The sequence below is a fragment of the Esox lucius genome, chromosome 20, assembly GCF_011004845.1.
Source record: "Esox lucius isolate fEsoLuc1 chromosome 20, fEsoLuc1.pri, whole genome shotgun sequence".
NCBI classification, from domain to species: Eukaryota; Metazoa; Chordata; class Actinopteri; order Esociformes; family Esocidae; genus Esox; species Esox lucius.
Window position 1 is genome coordinate 9,285,442 of NC_047588.1, and position 26,309 is coordinate 9,311,750.

At 44.4% G+C, this 26,309-nt stretch overlaps 1 protein-coding gene across 5 annotated transcripts in view; it reads right to left on the reverse strand.

Moving 5' to 3' along the window:
- Positions 1–1,040: 1,040 nt before the first annotated feature.
- Positions 1,041–26,309, reverse strand: part of map7d1a (MAP7 domain containing 1a) — a 52,737-nt gene continuing 27,468 nt past the window's right edge. For 2 of the 5 annotated variants that reach the window (XM_010885376.5, XM_010885380.5), the window contains exons 3-19: positions 26,044–26,112; positions 25,381–25,401; positions 21,776–21,939; positions 20,964–21,075; positions 17,603–17,707; positions 15,810–15,932; positions 15,035–15,168; positions 14,607–14,737; positions 13,625–13,887; positions 11,827–12,121; positions 10,690–10,870; positions 6,789–6,893; positions 5,759–5,809; positions 5,613–5,673; positions 4,016–4,088; positions 3,414–3,649; positions 1,041–2,212 (exon numbers count right to left, since the gene is read on the reverse strand). In XM_010885376.5, the coding sequence (XP_010883678.2) occupies positions 2,202–2,212; positions 3,414–3,649; positions 4,016–4,088; positions 5,613–5,673; positions 5,759–5,809; positions 6,789–6,893; positions 10,690–10,870; positions 11,827–12,121; positions 13,625–13,887; positions 14,607–14,737; positions 15,035–15,168; positions 15,810–15,932; positions 17,603–17,707; positions 20,964–21,075; positions 21,776–21,939; positions 25,381–25,401; positions 26,044–26,112 (2,135 nt within the window). In that variant the 3' untranslated portion in view covers positions 1,041–2,201. The remainder of the gene's footprint in view (positions 2,213–3,413; positions 3,650–4,015; positions 4,089–5,612; positions 5,674–5,758; positions 5,810–6,788; positions 6,894–10,689; positions 10,871–11,826; positions 12,122–13,624; positions 13,888–14,606; positions 14,738–15,034; positions 15,169–15,809; positions 15,933–17,602; positions 17,708–20,963; positions 21,076–21,775; positions 21,940–25,380; positions 25,402–26,043; positions 26,113–26,309) is intronic. The other 3 variants (XM_010885377.4, XM_010885378.5, XM_010885379.4) reach the window with 3 other exon arrangements.

Consider the following 26,309-nt stretch of genomic DNA (forward strand, 5'->3'; position numbering starts at 1 on the left):
CATTTCTCAATGTCTGTTGACATCTCCCTAAAAATAGGGTCCCTTACCCTTTATTCCCCCTGGGCAGCACTGCAGGAAACTGTATCTGCTGGGCCACAGACTAAAGCTAGACTGCCACATTAACATTTCTATTAACTGTTTTATGAGATCTTATAGATATTTTTGTAATCTGAATAAGTAAACTGCTATTTGTATTTGACACACAACTTTTTCTGGTAGGCTACACCATTTAAAGAGATTTTGTACTGGGGAATGCGATTGTGGTTTGACACCTCAGTGTTGCAGTGCTGCCCTCTGCTGGTAGAGATTAATACAGTCCTCAATGAGATCCAGGGGGAAGTACAAATCAAATCTAGCAGAAAGCTACAGAAGATTTACAGTGACACCTCTGCATTCTGGGATATAATTAACAATAAGTTTTTGTGAGAACTTAGTCACTGGTCTAGTGCATTAGCGGCTGGTAAAAAGTCAAAATTAGTCAAATGAGTTCCAAGCGAAGAACAACACAGCAGTGGTTTGTGTCGAGGAGGGCGGGGGGCATTAACCGAGTGGGTAATGGGGTCTAGCTGCTATGTAGGGCAAACAAATGACGAAGGGCAGGTGGGGAGCATTCAGGGACACAGCTCGTTCTGTGTTGGCGCTGTAGCGGAACGATGGGTCACAGACACACTGGACCTCAGACAAGGAAGACCAAAGGTCACAGCTGAGGGAAGTTCCTTAACCCTGCTAAGCGGCCTCTCGTTTTATAAACCATCTTCAAAATCTGGTTTTCAGCTAGCTGCATAGAATTGTGTTTTGTAGCTTGTGCTCTATCTGTCAACAGTGTGTAAATAAGCTGGCCCTGGACTGTGAGGACCTTTTGGGTAAACATGACCACATCAAGGTTAGTACAGAATTTCTGTGAATCATTGAACATGCCCGCACCAGATTTCTGACAAAAGTGTTTCGATGGTTGACTTTTGGCTGGTTTTTAGTGTGTCCATCCATCCAAATTGGCTATAACAATAAAAGAAGAACCCAAGGAACATTAAAGCACAGGCAACTGGACAACAATGTTCTCTTTAATACTCTGATACTCCCACTAACCCTTCAACACACAACAAAATATATTTATAGCATGTACACACACACACGCACCACAATTTCATTTTCAAACAGTGGGGTCTGTGGAATCCCAATGGGATCGGCAGCATATCATTCTTCCTGCTCATGTTGAAAAAATAACAGGTCACTTTTTAAATGGTGGTATTGGATGATCATGTACATATTCAACCATGACTGATCTGACTGGATCACTGATTTGGCTTAAGGCTTACAGATCCTGGATCAAGAGTTCCCCATGCGTCTGCTTGTTTCTCTTAAAACAAATCGCTTGTTAATGTTTTAGATCCAGTTCAATCCAGCCTAATCAGCCATAAATGAGGAGTGGATCAGTTTAAACAGAAAACCTGTCAAAGCGACACTCCTTGGCCATGGGCTGCATGGCTTTCTAACCTCGTCAAAGCATTGTGAAAAGTCATTTTCAGTATGTGCAAGACATTGTATTTGCAAAATAAAGCGCCATTCACTCAACATTTACAGTTACGTTTACAGATTTCATTATGAGTTGAATTCAACGGTTACTGGGCAAACCTTGAAAGACCAGAGATAATTAAACATTGGGCTCCATTTTCGTAAATTCCTAAACAATTTATATCATAGAACCCCTTCTCCATTAGTCCAACAAACAATTGTTCATTTACATTATTCACATAAAACTGTAACCCATCCTTAAACTTAAATAAACTAAACATTAGAAACAAAAAAGCCAACTCACTTCTCTGTCAACCTGTCATCATAATAATAACAAGTACTTGATATTGTCAATCATTTTCACCATAAGGGCTGCTGGATTCTATGATGGATGATCCTGGCAAGTCTTAAGTTGTATGTTAGTTTACTGTGAACGGTAACACTGATGCACCCTGTTGGGGTGTTGATGTCATATCCTGGTTTTTGTGTTTTGCAGGAGCCGTTGCTTCTAGTTTTTCTTCATTATCTTCTTCCCATTTTCCAGGAAAAGTTGAAGTTATGGGGTGGGGGTCTCTAATGCAGTCTGGGATTGGTTTGGCAGAGGTCATAGGGGCTTTGCTCGGTCGGAAAGAGGGGGCGTGGGGAATGTGGGGTTACCTACAGCTGTTGTCTTCATACAGTAATGAACCTCACAGGACCTCTGGAGAGAAGACAGAGAGGACAGTATGAGGGTCAGTTTTAACAAAGTTCACCTCACAAACAGGAAAAGCACCAGAGATCCAAAATTGCATTCATTTTAAATGTGTGCCAGTCCAACTCCTTTAATGACCCTGCTAATGACAAGGCAGAAAACCCCTTTAGCTAGCAACAATAATCAATGTTAAAAGGTCCTGTGCACTTATCATGAACTCAAAAGGCGTTATACTATACTGTTTTTTTGGGGGGGAAATGAAGAGACCAAGCAACAGATGCCACAGGGCGAATCCTGACCCTAGTTGGCACCACAAGGGTGATGGATGACAGAGTGATTGATGCTAGCTTTAGACCAAGTGATTGATGTTAGCTTTTAGTGACAGACTGACCGGGGCACCTGTCAGGCAGCCAAACAGACCACTGCGCTAGCTCGCGAGTGTCACCATTCAAATTAGCCCCGCTATTATGTTTTAGAAACAAATGTCCTCGGTTACCGCGGAATTACATCATAATGTGCATATTGATTAACCGGGGAGATTAATCAATAGGCATTAAACTCCCCAGTCACAAGCCCCAGTCTCCCGGCCACCCTACAACAAATGAAAAAGTCATCATGGGAAGAGTGTGGCTTATGAAGACAGATTACAAACTTGGAGTTAACTTGTGAAACACTGAGACTGCGATGTGAAGGCAATGGTAACTTTGTCTGGGCGGCTGCAGCTTTGCAGCAAGCTGACCCTACTCTGTTTGCTTTGGGTATTATTTATGTCCTGGCTGGCTGAAGGCTGGCAGGTGGGGGCTATGCCTTGGGGGAGGGTGGGGGTGAGTGGGAAGCCGTTATGCTGACTATGGGGGTGGAGAGGATGGGGCTACATAACTGGGCAAGGGTCCTGAAAGCTACGTTACTTAGATACCTTGTTTTTTCTTCCTCCACCTGTCCTGTCCTCCCTCAGTGTCCCCATAGGCCCTCTGGGAGCGGGTGGTGTCCCCTTGCCACCCTCCTAACTTAAACTCACTTCTCTCTCTGGGGACACTCAAGTCACGACCTGCACCTGAGACAGAACTAAGGCTCTTCATTGCCAACGATAACACTACAAACCCATGTGGCTGATTTATGGCCCAAATGTGAAAAGAGTCAAAAATGGCATCATTTAATACCAGACATGATCTATGTCCAGTCAACTGCCCCTCCCGCTCTGTCTATGTACCTGCAACATGCTGAGTCTTCATGGGGCCTGTTTTTTTCAGGAAAGGCTCCTCACTTTCAAAGGCCAGGATTGGCTCGGTGGGAATGTCACTCTCAGATTTCTCCCGCCCCCCGTTTGTAGTGTTGCTGTGATTGGCGAGCTGGATGATCTCCTCCAAGTGGCCAGTGTTCCCTTTGGTGGACAAGCCATTCTCGTGTCTGGCAGGCTGGACACCATTAACTACGTGGACCGTGGAGCTGAGATGGTTATGTTGGGAGAGTGACACAAAGTAACTCTGAGACGCCTGTTCAGAAGATCTAAAACTGTAGATATAACACTCAGAAGCACTGTGAAGTCTTCAAACCACTATCAGCACACTATCCCTAACTAAATAATAACCCTGATGTTCTACTGTCCTGGGGCTTGTTGTCCCTGCTAACAAAGCTCCCAAGGAAAAGGCAGAAGAAACAGTGCCTTACACAGACGCACCTCCTGGGAGGCCTGTTCACTAGTTTTCTGATGCGTACAAAGGTCTTATAATAGTGCATGGCTTGCTATTAAACAAGAAGTTGTATTTTTTCGACCGGAGGAGAAACAGTAGGGGACATTTTCTTGAGCCTTACCTGTCTCTTCCAGCATCGGAGTCCTTGTCTGTGTTCCTGTGGACTTCTGAGCTTGGCTGGTAGTCAGCAGAGGCTGTGGAAACAAAGAAGATCCATCCCTTAATCAAACGACACACACACACTTTTGCAGGGCCATCCTGAAGCGAGCAGAGACAGAACTTAAAATGTAGGCTTGATCCAGCCAGTCTTAGCTGCTACCATTAGCACATCCTGAGGCTTTGCAGTTTCTCCCTCAATACCTGACCACCTGGGACTATGACTGTAGTAGAGGTCCCCCTGTGTATGTATATCTGTGTGTGTGTCTGTGTGTGTCTATGTGTGTGTCTGTGTGTGTATATATGCGTGTCTGTATCTGTGTGTGTTGTGTGTATCGGTCTGTGTATCTGTGTGTATATCTGTGTATCTGTGTGTGTGTGTGTGTGTCTGTGTGTCTATGTATCTGTGTGTGTGTGTATGTATCTGTGTCTGTGTGTATATCTGTGTCTGTGTGTGTATATCTGTGTGTGTCTGCCCACAGGCCAGATTCGAGGTGGGACTTGCCAACACACTTGGGTGTCTAACCACATCAGCGCTTCTAATAATGGTTTCCACCGTACTCAGAATTCCTCTTATTCCTACTCATCCTCAACATCTGTATGTGTGTGCGTGCGCGTGTTTGCACTTAGGTTTCTGTGTGTGCGTGTGTTTGAGTGGGCTGCTGATCTTCAAGGAAGAGGTGTGTACTTGTGTGTGTGTTGGAGGGGTATTATTCACTGGACAGATAGTCAGGTTTTAAGGGGGAGCAACAGTTGAGTGTATTTGTCATGTCTGCACTCCAGGCCACACAGAGAAAGTCCCTGACGCGACAACGTTTGAAGTAGATTCAGTAGAATTGATGGGGAATATGTGGTAAGTGGACCAACATATTTGAAAAAAGACGCCTCAAGAATTGTTTTCCGGAAACAATAAGCATGCATGTTGATTCTATTGTCCTAAATCAAAAGGAGAAATAATCTAATATGAACCTTTCTATTTGAAATGCTATTTATATTACGAGTAAGACTATTCAGATGGGATAAAACAGAACAGCAGGCTGAAGATCTGGAGCCATATTTGTTTCAAATTGGGGGAGGACAGGAAGTGTTCACAGGCCCCTTTTGATCCTTTAATCTCTTTATGTCTATAACAAGAGTTATGCTTTAAGCCGTGCCTACAGTACATATAAAGTGCTGCATATTGACTGTCATGTTGTATGTTTTCACTACGTTTCAATATGTTTCCCAGAGCAACTAACAATAATGAGTGCATGCCTTTCACATTGTTTTGCACTTCCCCCCACCTAGCCAGCTACTATTCTGTACTCATACATGGGACCCAAATAGAAGAAATGCTTTGGTTAAATCCTGCAGTAATATTAAAGTAACATCGAAAATACTATAGCCATCCAGTCGGTGAAGCTCAATAACTACATTAAACTAGTCAGTATCTACACCAGAACATCCACTTTAACTTGGCACCTCCAAACATCTGGCAGAGTCAAAACAGTGTTTTGCTGAATACGAGACGGGTACCAAACAACGCCGGATGACATTCATGCTGCATCTCAATTACTGCGTACCTTCTCTGCTTTCCACCTCTTTGCCATTGACTTGAGCTGGAGGCGGAGCCTTGACATCTTTCTGTAGAACAGAAGACCACTTGTTACATGTCTTTTCAATTCGGTAACAACAACCTTTTATGGTGTGTTCGTTGTACCAAGGGTACCTTTTCCCCTCCGTCTGGCTTGCGTGTCCTCTTCATGATCTGCTCGAGACGCTTCAGAAAAATACACACACAAAAAGCAGTGGTTACACAAGGTATATTACAAGGTGTAGAAGGCAGTGCTCATGAGCTCAATAACAGTGGTGTTGTGTGTGTGTGTGTGCGTGCATGTGTGAAAGAGAGAGCCACATGCTCCAACTGAGTCAGGTATATAGGAGTGGTGCTATGCTGTGGAGCATTGTGTAGACCAGTGGGAGTAGAGCAGTGACTCTCAGCAAGGGAAGGAAGTTAGAGGACATGCTGTTCTTGGGCTCGCAGCCTCAGACAGCAGAGGGAAGAAAAAAAAGAGAGAGGACAAGAAGGAGGAAGCTAGATGTCAGGAGGGAGAGAGAGAGAGCCCAGAGAAGGAGAGAGAGCAGCAGCATGTATAGTGGGAGGCTCAGCAACATGACCTCAGTATGGCCTCAGTGTGGGTGGTAAAGTAGGGGTGGGAGGTACAGATGACCTGAGACTGCTCAATTAACTATAGTAATTAGGACTCACTCTCCACCAACACTGTTTATATATAGTCTGAATTATTGGACATTGTCCGCCTGCTCACGTAAAGACACTGTAAGCCACAAAGAATCCAAATAAGTCAACAGGATAAGCAGAATGCAATTCTTCTTGCCAGCAAGAATGTGAGTTTTGAGAAAATATTTATTTTTTTAATCGTTTTCTCTACAAGAATACAGTTATTTTTACATTCCATCGGTTTGAACCGAAAACAAAAGTGTTAATATTATCCTAAACTATATCCACATTTCACACTGCACCTTTGTGTTGCTAGTGTCAACTCTTATTTTTTAAATGTATTTAGGAAATCAAACTGAGACCTGGGTCCCTTTTACAGTTGAGCTGTGCTGAACATCAAAAAGGCAGTCAGCATCACAATAACCACAGGAGTCGACTACACATCACAAACATGTCTGGTACCAGGCTACAAAGGACACTGGTGTACGAATGGAGAGAACAATGAATGAATGAGCCTTACCTTTTTCCTCTCCAGTCGCTCCTGTTCCTCCTTCTGGAAGTGTCTCTCTCTCTCCAGGCGCTGTTTCTCTGCCTCTTCCTTGAGTTTAGCTTCAGTTTCTTCTCTCTGGAAAGCATACAGATTACAAAGTGGTCCAGTTTGCATAGAAATAAGATATGTAAACAATGATGAACCACAGTGTGTGGTATATGGCAAATATACCACGTTTTAGGGTGATTATTATGGAATGTTGGGGCAAGCAAAGTCGGATACCTTATTGCTATTAATAATGCTTCACCGATTTTATTACAACTGTCTTCTGTCATACCAGTGGTATACTAAGGCACAAGGGGGTGTGGTATTTTCCCAAAAGACCACGACTAAAAGCGGTTCTTTGGCACTACGCATCATGGAGATGGTATACGGTCTTACCGCTTACTTGTACCACCGCTATATGCATTCAGGATTCAAACCACCCGGTTTATAAAGGCCGACACACCCCCAAACCACCTGGTTTATAAAGGCCGACACACCCCCAAACCACCTGGTTTATAAAGGCCGACACACCCCCAAACCACCTGGTTTATAAAGGCCGACATACCTCAAACCACCCGGTTTATAAAGGCTGACATACCTCAAACCACCCGGTTTATAAAGGCCGACATACCTCAAACCACCCGGTTTATAAAGGCCGACATACCTCAAACCACCCGGTTTATAAAGGCCGACATACCTCAAACCACCCGGTTTATAAAGGCCGACATACCTCAAACCACCCGGTTTATAAAGGCCGACATACCTCAAACCACCCGGTTCATAAAGGCCGACATACCTCAAACCACCCGGTTCATAAAGGCCGACATACCTCAAACCACCCGGTTCATAAAGGCAGACATACCTCAAACCACTCGGTTTATAAAGGCCGACATACCTCAAACCACCTGGCTGACATAAAGGCTGACATACCTCAAACCACCCGGTTTATAAAGGCCTGACATACCTCAAACCACCTGGTTTATAAAGGCAGACATACCTCAAACCACCCGGTTTATAAAGGCCGACATACCTCAAACCACCCGGTTTATAAAGGCCGACATACGTCAAACCACCCTGTTTATAAAGGCCGACATACCTCAAGCCACCCGGTTTATAAAGGCCGACATACGTCAAACCACCCGGTTTATAAAGGCAGACATACCTCAAACCACCCGGTTTATAAAGGCCGACATACCTCAAACCACCCGGTTTATAAAGGCCGACATACGTCAAACCACCCTGTTTATAAAGGCCGACATACCTCAAGCCACCCGGTTTATAAAGGCCGACATACGTCAAACCACCCGGTTTATAAAGGCCGACATACGTCAAACCACCCTGTTTATAAAGGCCGACATACGTCAAACCACCCTGTTTATAAAGGCCGACATACCTCAAGCCACCCGGTTTATAAAGGCCGACATACGTCAAACCACCCTGTTTATAAAGGCTGACATACGTCAAACCACCCTGTTTATAAAGGCTGACATACGTCAAACCACCCTGTTTATAAAGTCCGACATACCTCAAACCACCCGGTTTATAAAGGCTGACATACGTCAAACCACCCGGTTTATAAAGGCCGACATACGTCAAACCACCCTGTTTATAAAGCCTGACATACCTCAAACCACCCGGTTTATAAAGGCCTGACATACCTCAAACCACCCGGTTTATAAAGGCCGACATATGTCAAACCACCCAGTTTATAAAGGCTGACATATGTCAAACCACCCTGTTTATAAAGGCCAACATACCTCAAACCACCCGGTTTATAAAGGCCGACATACGTCAAACCACCCTGTTTATAAAGGCCAACATACCTCAAACCACCCGGTTTATAAAGGCTGACATACCTCAAACCGCTCGGTTTATAAAGGCCGACATACCTCAAACCACCTGGCTGACATAAAGGCTGACATACCTCAAACCACCCGGTTTATAAAGGCCTGACATACCTCAAACCACCTGGTTTATAAAGGCAGACATACCTCAAACCACCCGGTTTATAAAGGCCGACATACCTCAAACCACCCGGTTTATAAAGGCCGACATACGTCAAACCACCCTGTTTATAAAGGCTGACATACCTCAAACCACCGGTTTATAAAGGCCTGACATACCTCAAACCACCCGGTTTATAAAGGCCGACATACCTCAAACCACCCAGTTTATAAAGGCCAACATACCTCAAACCACCGTTTAATCAGGGCTGTGCACAGACCTTTCAAAAGGCATGCGCTGAAACTGAAAAAAACGGGTGGAGTGAGTTGTCAGCTCACATTGACGGATGATGCGTCTGGAGTAAGTGACACGAGTAACAAACGCAGACGGACAGACGGGTGTCAACGGGAACCGGTACAAAACAGCAAAGGGGCATGAGCAATGCACAGGTTGAGACTTACCTGTGAACGTGCCTGCAGTTAATTATGCATTATATATCATTGGCCAAGATGGTCAGCCTTTTAGTCATACTCAATCAATCAAATTTCAATCACATTTATTTATAAAGCCCTTTTTACAACAGCAGTTGTCACAAAGTGCTTTACAGAGACACCCGGCCTTAAACCCCAAGGAGCAAACAACAGTAGTGTTGAATTTCAGTGGCTAGGAAAAACTCCCTAAGAAGGTCGAATTTTAGGAAGAAACCTAGAGAGGACCCAGGCTCAGAGGGGTGACCAGTCCTCTTCTGGCTGTGCCGGGTGAGATATTAAGAGTCCAATTGGAATAATAAATACATTTCTCTGGGCTAAATTTGATTTTAGACTAGGTCAGAAGTATGACCAGGTGGACAAGGACAGGGACAGCAACGGGCCCCCCAAACCAGGTAATCCACAGGTGTGGACCAGGACCTCATCTCCTCCTAAAATTTAAAACTGGAGGAGACTGAGAAAACTGCTATGACACAATGTACATTCTTGTGGTCCATTTATTTTTATTGCCTCATATTTGACTAAGGACATACCAATACCGGTATCATCCAGTTACCATCAACAGTGTTTGATGTATGTTCCCTGAGATAGGGACTGTATAAAACCACAATAAATCATGTATTTGGTTTCATTAAACTAAAAGTAGTGCTAGACATTTTTACAAAATAAGCCAACCGTGCTCCTCTGGTGCCAAAGGTACTGAGGTGTTTTGTTTCAACTAGACACCACATGGTCCACACCTGGCCAACTGAGCTAGCTGACTGCCTAAACTCAACACAGCTGGTCTCTCTAGATTGAATCAAAAACACAGCTGACAACAGTTGCCTACCCCTGTTGAACTGCATGTTTCATACTCAGTTGAAATACGACGGACACATCACTGCCGGAGCCCTAGAGCGTGTCTAGAAAACAACCTCTTCCACCAGGACAGAAATCACCACTTATATCTCTTAAAATAGTTAACAAGTCAAACACTTTTTTGAATTAGGGTTTCCTTTGTCCTGCTAGTCTCATTGGCTGACCCTTTGTCCTGATAGTCTCATTGGCTGACGCTTTGTCCTGCTAGTCTCATTGGCTGACCCTTTGTCCTGCTAGTCTCATTGGCTGAGCTCAGTCAATGCTCAGGCATTCTGTGCTGCACTCCAAAAAGTGAAATGGGCCCTTTAATGTGTCATCACTGTCAATTGCTGGAGCCACTGGGAAAGTATTGACCAATGCTGACAATAAATCATGGTGGCTGGAAGTGATTTGAACAAATACTACATTTTTGCAACTGTTGAGGTTTGAGTTCAGGGAGATAATAAACTAGGGTAATGTGGGACAGGGAGATACAGTATGTTAAACTCGTACAGGGTGGCAGGTGGCTCAAAGCAGTTAGACAATAATGGAAAGTTCTGGATGAACTGTGTAAGGTAGTTCCCTCTGACTGCCGGTAGTTGAGGTTTTTATTTCACCTGTTTCTGTAGGCGCTCATTCTCCTGTTGCTCAGCCCTGACTTTCTCCTGCGCCTCCTTCTCGGCTTCCAGGCGCTGGGCTTGGTCTCTCATACGCTGTTCCTCTGCCATTAGGCGTGCCTCTTCCTCCCTGCGCTTACATTCCTCCGCCTCCCGTACCTTACGCTCCTCTCGCAGGACCCTTAGCAAAGGAGGACAATCTTGTCATCAGTCTATAAAGTATCATCAGGGGCTCTCTATCAAACCTAAGAACAGACGTGTTTACACATGTATAATGAGCTACATTTAAAATAAATCTTTCATAAATGTTTCTTTAAAAGTTATTCTATTGTTCTGTCTGCTTGGGCGTTCAACAAAACATATTTGAAACTGAATAAATCAGTTTCTGGGATTGGAAAGGCTGTAACTTGGTCTTTATAACATACTGGCAGAAAAAACTTTTTACGTGATTGTAATTTTGGTATTTGTAATATACTAACAAAATAATCATATTATAAGTGACTGTAAAGGCTGAACTTTGGTGTTTGTAATATTCTGGCAATAGAAACAAATAAAATGTGAAACACAATCAGGAAATAAAACTTAATTCAAAGTAAATAGTTTCCTGCTGATGAGATTAAAATAGAAGAGCAACAGCAACCACTAGTCCAGCCAGACAGCTGTCTTGATATAAATACCCAGTGGTCACATACTGTGGTCAAAATGGCACAATAGGCTGGCATGGCGCTGATTAGGTTCCATGCAAAATCTTTTTTAGCTCATAAACCTGAGTGGATATTGGCAACTCAAGCCGTTACACAAATGTCAACAGCGTTACACCTCTGGTGGTAAAACTGTCTGTCCACATATCATTTCCAGGGTTGAGTGAGGTCCAATTCAGCAACGCATATGAAGTGATGGATAACTGTCTTTCACTTTCCAGTGGCTTTTTAATGTTAATGTTTTTACAATAACCTGTTGTCACGGGGGATTCCTGATTAGCAAACCAGAGTGTCTCTCGAATCTTCCAACCATGATTTCTGCCTGAGAACGTCGGGAATGTATCCGGAATTTCGCAACCCGACAGAACGCTGGTTTGGCTTGCTCCAGTGTCAGATGGGATTCTGTGTACTGTGGTGAGCATAATATGATTCTCACCTCTCTCTCTCGTCCTGCTCGCGTTTCTCCTGCTCCTCCTTCTCCCTCTGCTCGCGGGCTTGTCGCCTCTTCTCGGCCAGGATCCGGGCGGCCTCCTCCGGGTTGTTGGTGCCCGCCATGGGCTTGCCTGACGGGGAAGGGGCCGGGCCGTCAGGGGAGGACGTAGTAGCACTGGGCTTTGATTGGGCAGAAGTGGCAACCTCCGAGGGCATGGTTGCGCCAGCTGGGATTGGTGGGCTCGTAGTAGGGGGCATAGCCGGGACGGAGGACACCACAATCGATGGAACAGGGGAGCCTGGAGAGGGAAGATAGGAAAAAGGTTTGTGTGGTGATGCATCTGTTTCTCTCTCTATGGCACCATTACCAACTCCTTGGCAAGGACTGCTTTAAAAGTCCTGACTCATTTCCTAAATACACTCTTCATGCTATCCTTTTCTGGATAGGTGGAAAGGCTGTTCCTCTTCTGAAGGAACGTTGACAAATGTGTTTGGTTGCGCCACTGGGAGGATTCAAGTCCGAAATGCGACAAAGCACGGAATCTGTGGACATTTCTGGACGGTGTTCAGAGACACTGTAATTACAGTGGCCCGATTATATGTTATCATCACACCAGAACCTCAGCTGTCTCTCGCTGTGTGAAGGAGACAAAGAAGCTGTGTAATTCACTTAACGATGCAGCTTCGTTTAAATGCCTAATTAACTATGACCGTAATCGTCCTCTGGTTGTGCTGGAGCTACTGTGACACACACACAAGCAAGCAAGCACGCGCACACACACAAACACATACACGAGAGCAAGCACACGCACGCACACGCACACGCACACACACACACAAGCAAGCACGCACACACACACACACACACACACACACACACACACACACACTAGCAAGCAAGCAAGCACGCACACACACACACAAAGATGCACACACACAGACCTACACACATATGGTTTCATTCAGTGTTTCCAGCCTGTGTTTCACGGTCGTTCTTCTCAGCCATGGGAACGACTGAGCCAAACCACAAAGAACAAAATAAGCAAAAAATGAAGCCATGGCTGGACAAGGCCTACATAGTAGACATATAAAAGAAAAAAATCCCTGAAGGAAGGGAAAATTAAAGTAAACCAAATTGTATGGGGGTGTACATATATAACATTATATTGCCTTCCGTGCAAGTGCACACATTCTGTATATACACACCTAAACATATTTAATATATAATCACATAAGGTACACAAGTCCACACTGTTATATACATAACATTACTGTGGGACACTATTAAAGGGCTGTATTAGAATAATATATATCCTTCTCATAGTGTTGAAAGAAAATGCTAGAATTGCTTTCACAGAGCTTGATACAAATTACAGTATATCTGGCTTCATCTGTTACAGTACACAGCAGCTACACTGGGGAGTTGCAAAAGCAATGTTTTATTCCCCCTGCTACATTGGAAGCATAACCATTGACCAACTCGAACAGTGCGCATGCCACTTTACCAACGTTTCTCGGGCGTTAGGAGCGAGCAGGAATCTTGAAAACAAAACCAGAGCGTACTTTTATGCTGATCAGTTCAAGCCTCTTATGCTGCTTACAACCTGGTTTTGTTTAAATGAACGAGAGCGTCTCACGCTCTGCAATCTGTCCGGCTATGGTTACGTTTGGACTCGTTCCAACCAACGTCGATAAAATACTCTAATTATTGAGAATGTAAATATTCGGTTACAGGGATTGTCCTGCATGGATTTAATCTAGGTAAAACTCCTCTTAGCCCCGCCTTCTAGGGGTACACTTACTCTTCCCTTTGGGTTCCTCAGGCGTGGCTGACCTACGACCCCGGGCCTCCCGGACCCTCTCCAGGGGTATGGGAGAGGAGGTCCGCACGTGGTCTACCCGGGCTGGGGTCCTGGCTCTCTTGGGCCGGGCCTTGGGTGTGGAGGGACTAGCCCGCGCTGAGGAGGGCGGTTTAGGGGAGGAGGAGGGGCTGGGGGAGGCCAAGGGTCTCCCTCTTGGAGTCGTGGCAGGAGACGTGGCCCGCTGTCTGGATAACGGACTGGGGCTGGGGAGAGAGGGAGGCGGGGGACACAAACACAAAGACATGTCATCCTCAGATCATTGACTTCCAAGCGGGACGTCGAGGCGCTTCGAGCCCACGTCATCCCAACACAACGAAAGCCCCTTCCCGCTATCCGCCCCACCGAAGGAATACCCCCCAACTGTTTCTGGCAGGCCTCCCTAACCTCTGCGTCACAGGGACCAATGAACACGTCAGGCAGGCAGGACACATCGGGGAACATTGAGTGGTCTGCGACAGAGACCCAGAGCATTGTGGACTCCCAGCAGAGAGCAGCGTGTTAATGGGCCGCTCCGAGGGGAAAGTCCCATCACGGGCAGAGTAGCGTGAGTATCTCGGCATACTTGTTCTTCTGTTCCTTAAGGCCTGTGGCACACTCAGCCGTCTCTCTCCCCAGACCAGTGAGTCAGTGCATTCCTTCGCTCTTGTTTCCTCTCCCCGCCTTCCCTCCATCTGTCTGGCGGTCGGCTGTGCTAGACACACCAGATTTTCCTCCGGCACACCAGTCTCGTCCTTTTAAGCCCGGGTTGACTGGGACAGACAGTCAGATGTCCAGGTGCTCCCCAGTGTGTCTCAATGGTTGCTCACCCGGTGTGACAGAGTGTGTGACAGAACCCGGTGTGACAGAACTCAAAGTTCTACTTTGAGTTCTGAAGGCAGACATGGTATATGGGGACATAGTATTTGCTGTGAAAGCAGCTTACCTGTGCTCCGCTCTGTGCTTCATACTTGGTAGGGACTGTCTCTTCTTGAGCATGTTCTCCTTGCTGAGAGCGCTCTTCTCCTTTTCATTCTCTCGCTCCTTGTCCTTTTTCTCTTTCTTCTTCTTCTCTGTCTGCATGGAAAAATGTAGTCAAATTACCTAGAAAAATGTAGTCAAATTACCTAGTCGAAAACCAGAACAGAACTGGCCACCCTGCAGGGCCAGGTTCCCCTCTAGGTTTCTTCCCAGCATTGCTAGGAAGTTCATCTTAATCACTGTTCAACATCTTATTGCTTAATCTCTGGTGTTTAAGGCTGTCTATATAAGCACGTTGTGGCTACTAATGTAAAAAGGGCTTTATAAAACTCAAAGCAGGAAGTAGTGTAACACCAGTGACGTGTAAGGCGCCGTAGTGATCTGTCGACGTACTGCCGCAGAGTCGCGTCGGGTGATGTCGGGCGTGCTGGATGTCACCCTCCAGCGGTCGGAGCAGCGGTGGTGGGGCCGGTGAGAACAAACAGTCAGGGGGCTGGCGGAGGCTGAACGGGGGCACAGGGGCGACTCTGGGGTGGCGGAGAGGAGAAGCAGGAGAAAGATCGGGAGCTTGAACAAATATTTAACGAAAATCAAAAAAGTGTGTAACTAAAAAGTAACCCCATCAGATTTTTTTTTTTATATAATACATTCATTGCGACACATTTCACATGCCCTACATTAGTGTTTCTCAAACTGCTCCCCAGGGACCTTCAGTCGTTTCACAATTGTCTCGGAACAGAAATTAGGTCAGGGCTCTTTCAAAGGTTTGTTGGCTAGTTTATGAGTTGCATCAGATAATTAAACACATGGCACAGTCAAAGGTTCAGAGGAGAGGTTGGGTAAAATAGTGCGGTTTTAAACAACAAACAAATCACAAATCAGACTGTAAAAGCATATGGATAAAGCCATCGATCATGTGACAATTTATTCCCACGAGCAGACTCAATTGATAGATGACGTGCCCAGATTGAGCTGCTCCAGAACGTGACATGACAGGCTAGCTCAGTACCACCCCCCCCCACCCCAAGTGTCTCAAAGCGCAGGCCGATAATGGCACTGCAGGCCAACGGACATAAATCTGGTGGAACAAGAATAATAATGGATCAAAACAGTCTTGGGGGTTGTTTTCTGTCCCCCACCCAGGTCTCACCCGCCATCCTGTACTTACGGTCTTTGCCGTTGCTGAGCACGCTGGCGGCGCTGCGGCTCCGGGCCAGGAAGGACAGGGTGGGCGTCATGAGCCGGTCCACGATGTTGCTCTCCCACCGACTCAGCTGGAGGCTACGGGTCGCTGCAAGGGACATACGTTACCAGTGTCGTTAAAAAAAAAACGAGCATTGTCAAAGCTAGTTTGCCCCTGAGGGCCACCGGGCATGTCTTCCGCCCTGTGGAACTACGCCAGAGGACGGACAGTGTTCAAACGGTGTGAAAATGCCCTGTTACTGCTAAATATTAAAACCTGCACACCGCAATTTCACACTCGCATAACAGTGTTGCAGAAACAGTGCCGCGTGTCCACTTGTTTTCGACGAAATGGTGACAATGAACTAAGCCATTTGAACGCTTTGCATAGGCTGTTGTCTATCATAAGAACAAAGACTAAACTTACACAGCTCATTCTGACATCAGGATAGTGGGTTCAATTCCCTAAATCAACCATATGAGAAACATACACATGCCTGTCCAAATCCCCTTTGAATAGAAGGACTTTATTGCAATATATCGCCGACAAACCCTTAAGTAAACCCCCAATAGAACTTCAAAGCTGCCCAGGTATGAGCCTTGTTCGTATGGAGAAATGGGGAATGCATTAATAGACTGGGCCTGCTTCCAGACATACAAGGGAGAGGAAGAGCACGACACCTCTAGAACTCGACATGTTTTAATGGTTGGAACAGAACACAGTGTGGCGTGCCAGAGAACATCCTGTATGTAGAACACCCCTACGGCTAATGGGGCAGCTGTTCACAACATTGACCACGAAAATGGACGAGGAAGAGGAGAAATGTCCACTCCAGAGGTTTGCCTGGGGTTGTTTGAGGTAACGGGCCAAACCAAATCACCCCGGACTTTCCTATGAGACCTGCCCTGAATGACAATCAGGCTGTCAGCCCGAAAGGCAAAGAGAGAGCGAGATAGAGTAAAAAAGAAGTAGAGAGAAAGAGAGAGAGATAAGGAGAGTAAACAAACCAGAGGGTTAAGCCATCAGTAGTCACCTCAACCTGTTTTCAAGCCTCTCGCTGTACCTGTGGCGTTTCCACAGCGAATCATCTCTCTGCTGACTCATCCGTTAGTGGCTGACATTCTTTTTTCATAGTGGCACACCGTGACCTACTTAAGACGTGCACTTCTGAAAAACTCTGAGCCTTGTCTGAGTGACTCTGAATAGAAGAAAGTTGCCAGCTGTGAAATTCATTCAATATTCTTCAGTTGCCCGCAGCTACATTCAACACAGTACAGTGCAGTTATGTCGGGTAGACACAGGCCTGAAAACCCACCATCACCATCATTCAAGAAATGTCATAAAACAAACGAAGACTCTGAGGTGAGTAAAAAATTAAATAAATAAAAAACACACAAACCGAAAGGTACGAAATGACCATCACCATCAAATGAATAAGCCAAGGACACCGAAAATGGTAAGACAAGATAAATGAACCCATATATTCACACCAAAGCATGAAGTCTGTAAATGCAGAAGGAGGGAGGGACATCGTAACCCAATGAACGACAGTGGAAAAGCGGTGGACTGGAATTTGGAAGGTGAAAATGATTCACTCATCAACCATTGAACACAGGGAGACGATTGGATTGGACACGGAAAGGGAGAAAAAAATACTGTGGAGGACGGGGAAAAAATACAAAAATCAAGAGGCGATGTGAGTACTCGGAGGTAGAAACGGCAATGGGAGAAAACGGATATGGAAAGGGGGCATTCCCGTTACAATGGGCATGTCTTACTTCTGTGAGGGGAGTTCCAGAGGGTGGCGGAGGACTTGGAGAGTCGCTTGTTTATAACCGAGTCCACATGCTTGGGCAGGTTGACCGCCGACATCGAGCATCTGCCTGCGAAGCCAAGAGAGCAGTCCATAGAGATGGTGGGTCACACTGTTGAACACGGGGTAGGCCTCTGGGAACGCAATCAGTCCTTCCATACAGGCATCCAAATAAACATACATTGCTGGTACACCAGCAAAATCAATCCCCCAATACACGCACATATACCCACCTAAAATACCATAAACATCCAACTACCAGAAACCTCCAGAGTCTATTTCTGAGAAAAAACTAAATGAAAAAACTCAAATACAAACGTGTTCCTTCGCAATCCTTCCAACATGGAGAGGAAGGGAAACAGTAAGGAATTTCAAACAGTCAGTTTTAGCATAATCTGAGGAAAAGCAAAAGTTAAAGACACACTTTACCATTTAGCAAGGACGAAACAATCAAACAGTCCTGCACTGAAATGTGTGGCGTGTCAAACGAGCCACACTCTATGCCAAAACTGTACCAATGTGATTAGAATGCAAGTGTAAACGTGTGGGTCTTGTCTTTGTCCAAACAAGTTAAACACATTGTTAGTACATGTTGAACTAAAACCATAGAAAAAGGATTCTTCAATTAATTAGAACTTCTGTATATGGTTCTATGGAAAATCCTGTCAATTGTTCTACAAAGACCCATTTAATATTCTAGCCATTCTACCAAGGACTGTATATGAGGATGTTTTTAATCTTCAGTAGTGGTTTCACTTGTCTTTATTTGAAAATGTATCATTACATGTGTATATCAAAAGGCCTTTCTTTGAGAGGCATTAAGTCTTGATCCTAGTCAGGCCCACAAGTCACATTGTGTTGGTTGGTAAAGTGATTCATTACTCCTATTAGAGGAGAATTCAGAGTATCAATACTGAACAACTAAAGGATTTAATTTGTTTAGAAAACATTATTTCTATCTTTTGGTAAAATAATATTAATCAAACACAATGCACATGCAAAATGCATTAAAATGAACAATTCTGAAAATCACCCTGCATTAGAGAATGCTATTATATTATATAGGGTCCTATGTAGAACCTACTACCTTACAAAGAACTTTCTTTGTAAGCTAACAAGAGGGTTCTTTAGGACAGTTCTTGGTAGAACCATAGCACTCTGCAAAGACAGCTTTTGGGACCCGTTTACCTAATGGTTAACAAATGTCAGTGCAACGACTGACACCACAAATGTCAATGTTACAATAGTGACACCTGGTGGAGTGAACTCATGAGACAACACACTGATCAAACAGCAATCACCTCTAGGACCTCTAATAAAGATGAAACAGTCTTTATTAGAGGTTAACACTGGTGCAGTGTAATATTAAGGGAAGAAGTTAATGTCTCTGCCCTAAATGTCTGTTTTCAGGCATGAGCCTGTTGTTTGAGCAGGGAGAGGCGGAAACAGCACTCTGCAACCTTTCCCAAACAACAACTTTCATTAGTCCACATACGCTTGTTAACTGTCAGTCTTTCTTTCCATTTCTCCCCCTTTCTGTCGGTACTGTACGCCCATTGGGTCTGACAAAAAAGCCTGGATGGCAGGTTGATTTGACGGTAAATATCTGCCATTACACATGGCTTGTGGTCTGGTCCCAGATTAGTTTGTGTTGCCTTGCTAATATTCGTGGTGTCTATGACCGTGCATTCAGTGATTCAAAGATGCAAGAGGATATACTGTGTATAAGATCCCCTGAGATAGGAGATTTAGGGTTGCCGGCCGGGAGGAAATCAAAGAGAGAAAAAGACATCCCTAATGTCATCCTCAAAGCTACATCCTTGCTATACACACCTGATGTCATCCGCAGATTACATCATCCTTAAGCTACGTCCCTGTTTCATTCGCCAGATATCATCCCCAGGCTACATCCCTTGTTTCGTGCACCTGCTGTCATCCTTAGGCTACATCATCCCTAATGTCATCCTCAGGCTACATCCACCACAACAACGTTGCTGTTAGCCACTCCCCCATATCCGAAGGGTTCCGTCAGGAAAAGGTAACGTCAGGTCAACGCTAATCCATATTTGCAAAACATTACTGAACCACCGTTCCAATGATCGACATGAGCGACTGACTGCCACTTCTGCAGAAAGTACCTGCCCATTGAACCGCAATGTTGAATCAATATTATCTGTGTATCCATGGGCTAATGACCCTCAATAACACAACTAGGCAAACAGTATGCGTATGCTGTGTCCCTGAGGTCCTTTTTGTGAATAAGGCCACCGATGTCGCCACATTTCAGGGTTACCAAATAAGGGGAAAAAACAAATGCATGACATTACGTTGATTTTGTGGGACATTTCTGGGACATTTAAATGAATGCATTGCAAATGAAGAGGAACTATTTACTATAATATCCATTTATATGTGCTGTTTATGTAAAAATGAGTTACATGCGTACGGTTTCGGGATGCTGGACAAATGGTAAAAATATTGCACTGTTTTTGCGAAATCTGGGACGGATTATCCAATCCGTTCCCAGTATGTATATTCTGACTCTCCTTCTCCTTCATTCATGCCTATCCTTTTCAATAAAACAAAACTAAAATGTCTCTGGTTCAGTCTTGAGGAGATTTGAAAAGGACTGAACTGAATTGTTTGTGTCTCACAAGTAATTACCACATATACCTGACACCATCAGAGCCCCACCCCAGTCTCTGACGGTCTGCACACCACATTTTCACTTCAGCTGTTAGCATAACTCAGCTATTTCCTTGGAGAATGACGCCAATGTTCCTCTCCGCAGGGAGATGAGATTTGTTATCCAACCTGCTGTGTGTGTGTGTGTGTGTGTGTGTAAGCATCCGTGCTGTATATAAATGTTTGCATTTGTATGTGCGTCTGCAGGTGTACATTGCTGCCTGTGTGAAAGCTTACGTGGACCAACCACCTCTGATAAGGTGACTAGCCTTAAAATGACAGTTACTATTTGACCATAAAAATAGACTGAGTTCATTTATGGTTTAAAAAAGCGCAAAACAACAACTGGACTGAGAATGTACATCTCTGTAGAATGTTAACTGTGTCACTTTGACCTTTCTATGGAGGTGAGCAAAGCTGAGCTCTACTCCACCAAACTGTTAACCTAACCAACACAGTGGCTGGAGCCCTGCTGGGCGAGACCACCTGAAAATAAATCATACAGGACGCCATAGTGGTTTGAGTCAGCATAATAGTCTTGAATGGGTTTAGGCGAGGCAGTGGTTCTCGTAGGAATGAGATGAACTGTTCGTGTCTGGCTACGCGGGTTTTGGGTTCCTTTTTGAGAGAAGAATACTCACTTTCTCTCTGGCTGGAGTTCTGGCTGAGGCCTCCGGCCCAAGACCACCTCTGCTGGCGAATCTCAGCCCAGGTCTTCTTGGTGGACCTCTGCAGGGCAGCCTCATATCTCTCCTAAACAGCAAACATGGAAAAATGCCTGGTTAAATCTGGTTCATGCATGAAGGGAAAATTCATCCTTTGAACGCCAATATGATCATTTCCAATTCCAACCAATTAACACTTTGATATTTGTATAAAAAAAGAACGAGACATATCTAATATAAGTATACTTTATTAGTCAGTGGGTACACACAAAGAAGAGGGAAATTAGCTATGACCTTGGAATTTGGGGGATTCAATTTAAAATAATATAAAATACTGAGTTAAAGAGCAGACTACTGTTTCCATTTTTGCCATAGGATTTTGGATGAACACTGTAGATTCCATATTCAGGTAGCAGTCTTTGACAAGGAAGGGCAAGCAAGAATGGATTAAAACATGACTGTACTTCTCCTGTCCACTTTGGCCCATTATTTTCTAGTTACCCTCCACATTCAGCTTTTTATTAAGGAGAGTAAAATTGGCCTCGCTTTAGTATTTGAATGACCTTCATTAAGACAGTGAGGGTACAGAAGGGGGTGCAGGTTGTTTGAAGGGAAACGAAGTAGGGATTAAACCCAAAACCATCTGGGCTGCACCATAGGCTTCCAGAGTGGAGATCCTGTCAGCATACCCTCCCCAATCCTAACCTTTATTATTAAGAACAGAAATGCCAATCTGATCTATGACCAGCATCCAGGGAACATGTTGCTTTACAAACACACACACAAACCTTGTTCTTTTCTAGCTTTTGTTTCTGCCTCTCTTCGAGGGCGGCTCGACGTTTCTCGGTCTTGATCCGCTGTTCCTCCAGCTTCCTGCGCCTCTCGTCCAGCTGGCTCTCCCTCAGTTGCCGGGCCTTTTCCTCTTTCGCCAGCCACTGGGACTTCTTGGCCGCTAAAGGAGATGGACGGGAGACAAAATCAGGAGGGTCAGCAGAGGGGCAAGATCACACAGTTGGATACAAGAAAGAACTCTCTTTAAGGTCCTGTTCATTAAAAATTACAAACAGACCTTTTGCTCACTGTTCACACTTGAGGTCATTACTGACAATACAATCTGACACGTGAAAGCCGTTTGGTGGACCCCTAACTCTCTCCCCTTTCACGTCACTCTCTCCCCACTCTGTGTCTCTGCAGTGGTAGCTTTAATGCCATTTTAATTGAATACAATGCTGTTGAAAAGAGTGTTGAATACAACAGCTTTGGATACAATGTGCTGTAATACACTACCTCAGAACACTGTAGTGTTGTATAAAAGTTTTAAATAAAATAACTGCAGCTCATAGACAAATGTTATACTACAAGATGCGGACCACTTTTTAAAATTGTTTTTATTATTGGCCAAACAAAGTGTTTTAAAAAAAAATACTAAAAAGTCCTGCTAAAATATGGTTACATCTCCAGGTAAACATTATGTTAAGTATTTTTAAATGAAGCACAAAAACCTCTTAACTCTGCTGTTGACTGGGCTTTAACTTCTTCAATCCCTCTGAAGTGTAGGGGTATGAAGCAGCTTTTCTTTTCAACAGGGAATTTCCACTTTCCCTTAGACAGAAACTGAATGACTTCACTTGGCACACAGCGGCAGCCTTCTGGAAGGTTCCACTGATACCCCGGTACTGACACTTTACCACATTAATCGCATCAAGCTCCCTACACAGAATTCACTAAACTGCACGCTTTGATATGGTAAGCTTCCCCATCCCAGGAGCCATTCTAAGAGGCTGAATGAGGCGGTATTATGTGGCCGCACCCCAAATTGCACTACATTCCCTAAATGCACTACTTTTTGACCAAAGCACTGTGACGAGACAGGGATTAGCACACTAAAAAGAACAGTGAGCAATTTAGGCATGCCACCATATCTTCAAAAAACTAAAACAAAAAAAGCATCCAGGAAAAGGAAGCGCTGTTACGGCAAGCAGAGCAGGCCAGACGACAAGCACTAACAGAATGAGATCATAGATCCAACCTGCTGGCCTGACTGCGCATAACGGTACTACAAGCAATGTTATTAACTTTCGTCAGGGCATAGCTGTTAACGCTAGCAGGAAAGGAAATTGTGTGCGGATTGTGACTGGTTCAGTCTGGAGGAGTTGTGAAGAATGCGTGCAGGGAGAGTGAGGGAGACACGCAGGGCCTTGTGGCCATAGAGACAGCCAAGGCTGCCTACGGAGGGAGAATCATCCGGCTCTCGCTCTGGCCTGCACGGCGTCAGATGCAAACTGACTTGTGATACACTGAACATCGACCCCGCCGCGCATCAAATCTGTGTCAGTGTGTTTGACGTGGGCTTTTCCCAAATGAACTCTTGGCAGTACACAGCAAAGTGGCCAGGCTAGCGTACAACAAAGCAAATAGGAACGGTACAAGATAACACTATAAGGAGGTTTTAAAATCCGGGTGTAAATAAGCAGTGCTGAAAATAAATACTTATAAATAACAGATCCTGGCTTATTTACAAATGACCTCAAAGACCTGACATCCGTTAATTGTACAGTGAGGGTACAGTGTAGACTGACCACTGTGCCCGACCCTCTCTTACTGGTTGAAGTGTCTCCTGGTGGTTCCCTGCATCAACACTTCACATCTGTTTCTGCCAGGAAGGAGCTCAGGCCATTAAATTATCACTAACAATCCTGTGGCCTCCCAGTCCACATTAAGTATGCATTACGCTCTACAGAGAGCCAGGAATGGATAGACCTCATGGTAACAGAGCCAAACAGGTCTTCATGGCATAAAAGTGCACCTTTCATGCATAATTCAGCAATGGATGGAAGTAATTAAAAAATAATTAAAATGATCACAGAATTTAAGAGACCAACAACGGGACCATGTTTAATAAAATTTTACGTTTATGAAAACAGTAAAACATACAGGGAGAGGAAAAAATAAGGGCAGCGTACAGCTACTTCCAAGGACACATCACGCTCCAGTGGTGGATAAAAGACTAGCCTCCTGAGATGGGATTGCTTCCGAACTGGAATTGCAGACACAAGCTTATAGGTAGAATCTCAGCAAATGAAGGAATTAGATCAAGTAGATACCATCTGTCTGGACTCCAGTTCCATTGGACAAACAATTAGACTGATCCTTGACTGCATGGCCCATGTTATCCCTGACTTACTCCACTTAGGATGATGCAGTCTGGATTTGACAGAAGGGATAAGAGGTTCTTAGCTTAAGCAGCTTTTTACTGTATCTGTGACAGTGGAAAATATGGAACAATGAAGATCATTTCATGAGCATGACCTATATAGCAAAAAAATGTACTCCCTTGTGACAAGACTATTGACAAAATGTTAATAAATCAAGTAGCTGGCTAGAGCATGCGAGATTTGGATCTAGGGTACACAATTAAGTATAAACACCACAGGGTGGTGTCACTTTTGATTTCTATCCTCTCTATAATTCCTGTATGAAACAGCAGAATAACTACATTAACTAGAAGTAAATAATCAGAAAAGACATGGTGAAAAATTTACAATGAACAAAATATTCCATGATTAGAAAGGAGGGAATGAAAAAGTAGATAGAAGTTGGGGTAGGATGTTGGCCTAGGTTTACTATGTGAACACAAGGTGAAATCACCCAGAGTAGAGAACATACAGAAATATATATACATAGTGTGCAAGAGCACTTTTATCAGCAGGCCAGAGTGACACTGCACAAACAGCCTTCACAGCCAAGTAATTTGGGTGTGCGTGTTTACCAACCTCCTATTCTGTCAGTCAGGATCTTAGAAGGAATAAGAGGGACTTTCTGGTTTGTCATTCTATAATTTTATTTTAAATTAAAACATATTTTACTCTAACATTAGTGGTAGCAGCAGAAATCAAGAGTAAAAATGTTGTCTAGAACACAACAAGTCCACCCTAAGGTTCTGACCTTAAGGGACCAATTTCACCAGATGAGTAAACATCAACAAAAAAAGATGGCGTAAAAATAAACGTGGTAGAGTAGAATGTGAACACCCAGTGATTTACTGCATTCAAATGAAAGGGGGTTTGTGGTTCAGTCTAAAGCTACCTGACTGACTAAGAGCATAGGAGTGAACATAGCATAGCATTACAGAGGCACATGAAGTGAAGACTAACCCCTAAAAGTGAACTACCCACAGAGTGAAATAAGAGAATGAAAGAGCAAGATTGCGATAGTTTTCACTATCATAAAAAAACAGCAGGCAATAATGAGTGAACGGGAGAAAAATTTGATGAGACCAGGATGGGGGCCGCTGAGCAACAAACACAATCATAACACCAATCAGGTCACAGAAACTACAGACCACGACCACAGTAATATCCTCCACCTCCACCACCGATTCAGCATGGCTTACCTTGTATCTGGCCGAGCTGGTCTGGAGTGGGGAGGGGTGAAAGAGAAGACAAGAGCAACTGTCAATCATGCAAAGCAGTGCATGTCACCAGGGAGGCCCTAGAACCAGGGTCAGCGTGGCATGTGAAACGAACAAACAAAAAACACAGAAGCGGGTGACATGTGGCCGTGTTGACTGACAAAATAAACAGGGCCTGAGAACTGTTAACGGCCGTTCACGGGCCCAACCATCAATCGAAAACGAGAGTTTATCAATTGATGTTGAGTTAAATATACAAGCCGGGGAGCTGTAATGTATTGGTGAGTTGGAAAAAAGGGATTAGCTAGGTCATTGCTTTAATAAAGAGCACATTGCCATTTAGAGCATGCACACTAAAAAATGTTGTGTGTGTTGAAAGCAAAATTCAAAATAATTGGCTTGGTTGTCATTCTCATTGAAGTGCTTGTTTCGAGCGTGAGACACAGCTTATGTTGGTTTAAAGTTCCTTTAATGTTTTTCAAATGTTCCTGTGATACATGTGCACACCATCTGGGGGCCTGAAAACAAAGCCAATGAGGACATAACCAGAAAGGAAATCTGCTACTCTCCCTTACCCCCCAACACTAGAGGGCATCATCCCCCTATGTACAGGGTTTCTCCCTCTCAACCCTCATCCCAGCTTACCCAGATATTTAGCCTTCTCCTCTCTCCGCTCCTTGGCAAGCTTCTGTCTGTCCTCCGACTTTACTGCATCTAGAATGAGAAGGAAGGGAGGAAGAGAGAAATAGAATGTGAACTGTTATTGTACATAAGAAACCTCGATCCAGCCCCACATCTGCAGAGCAATAAAATCCCTGAAACTGACAGTGAGAGCAGGGACCTGTAATAGGCCTGATAAATGCTTAATTCTTATAACTTACAGAAGTCCAAAGAGATTCTAACAGTCCATT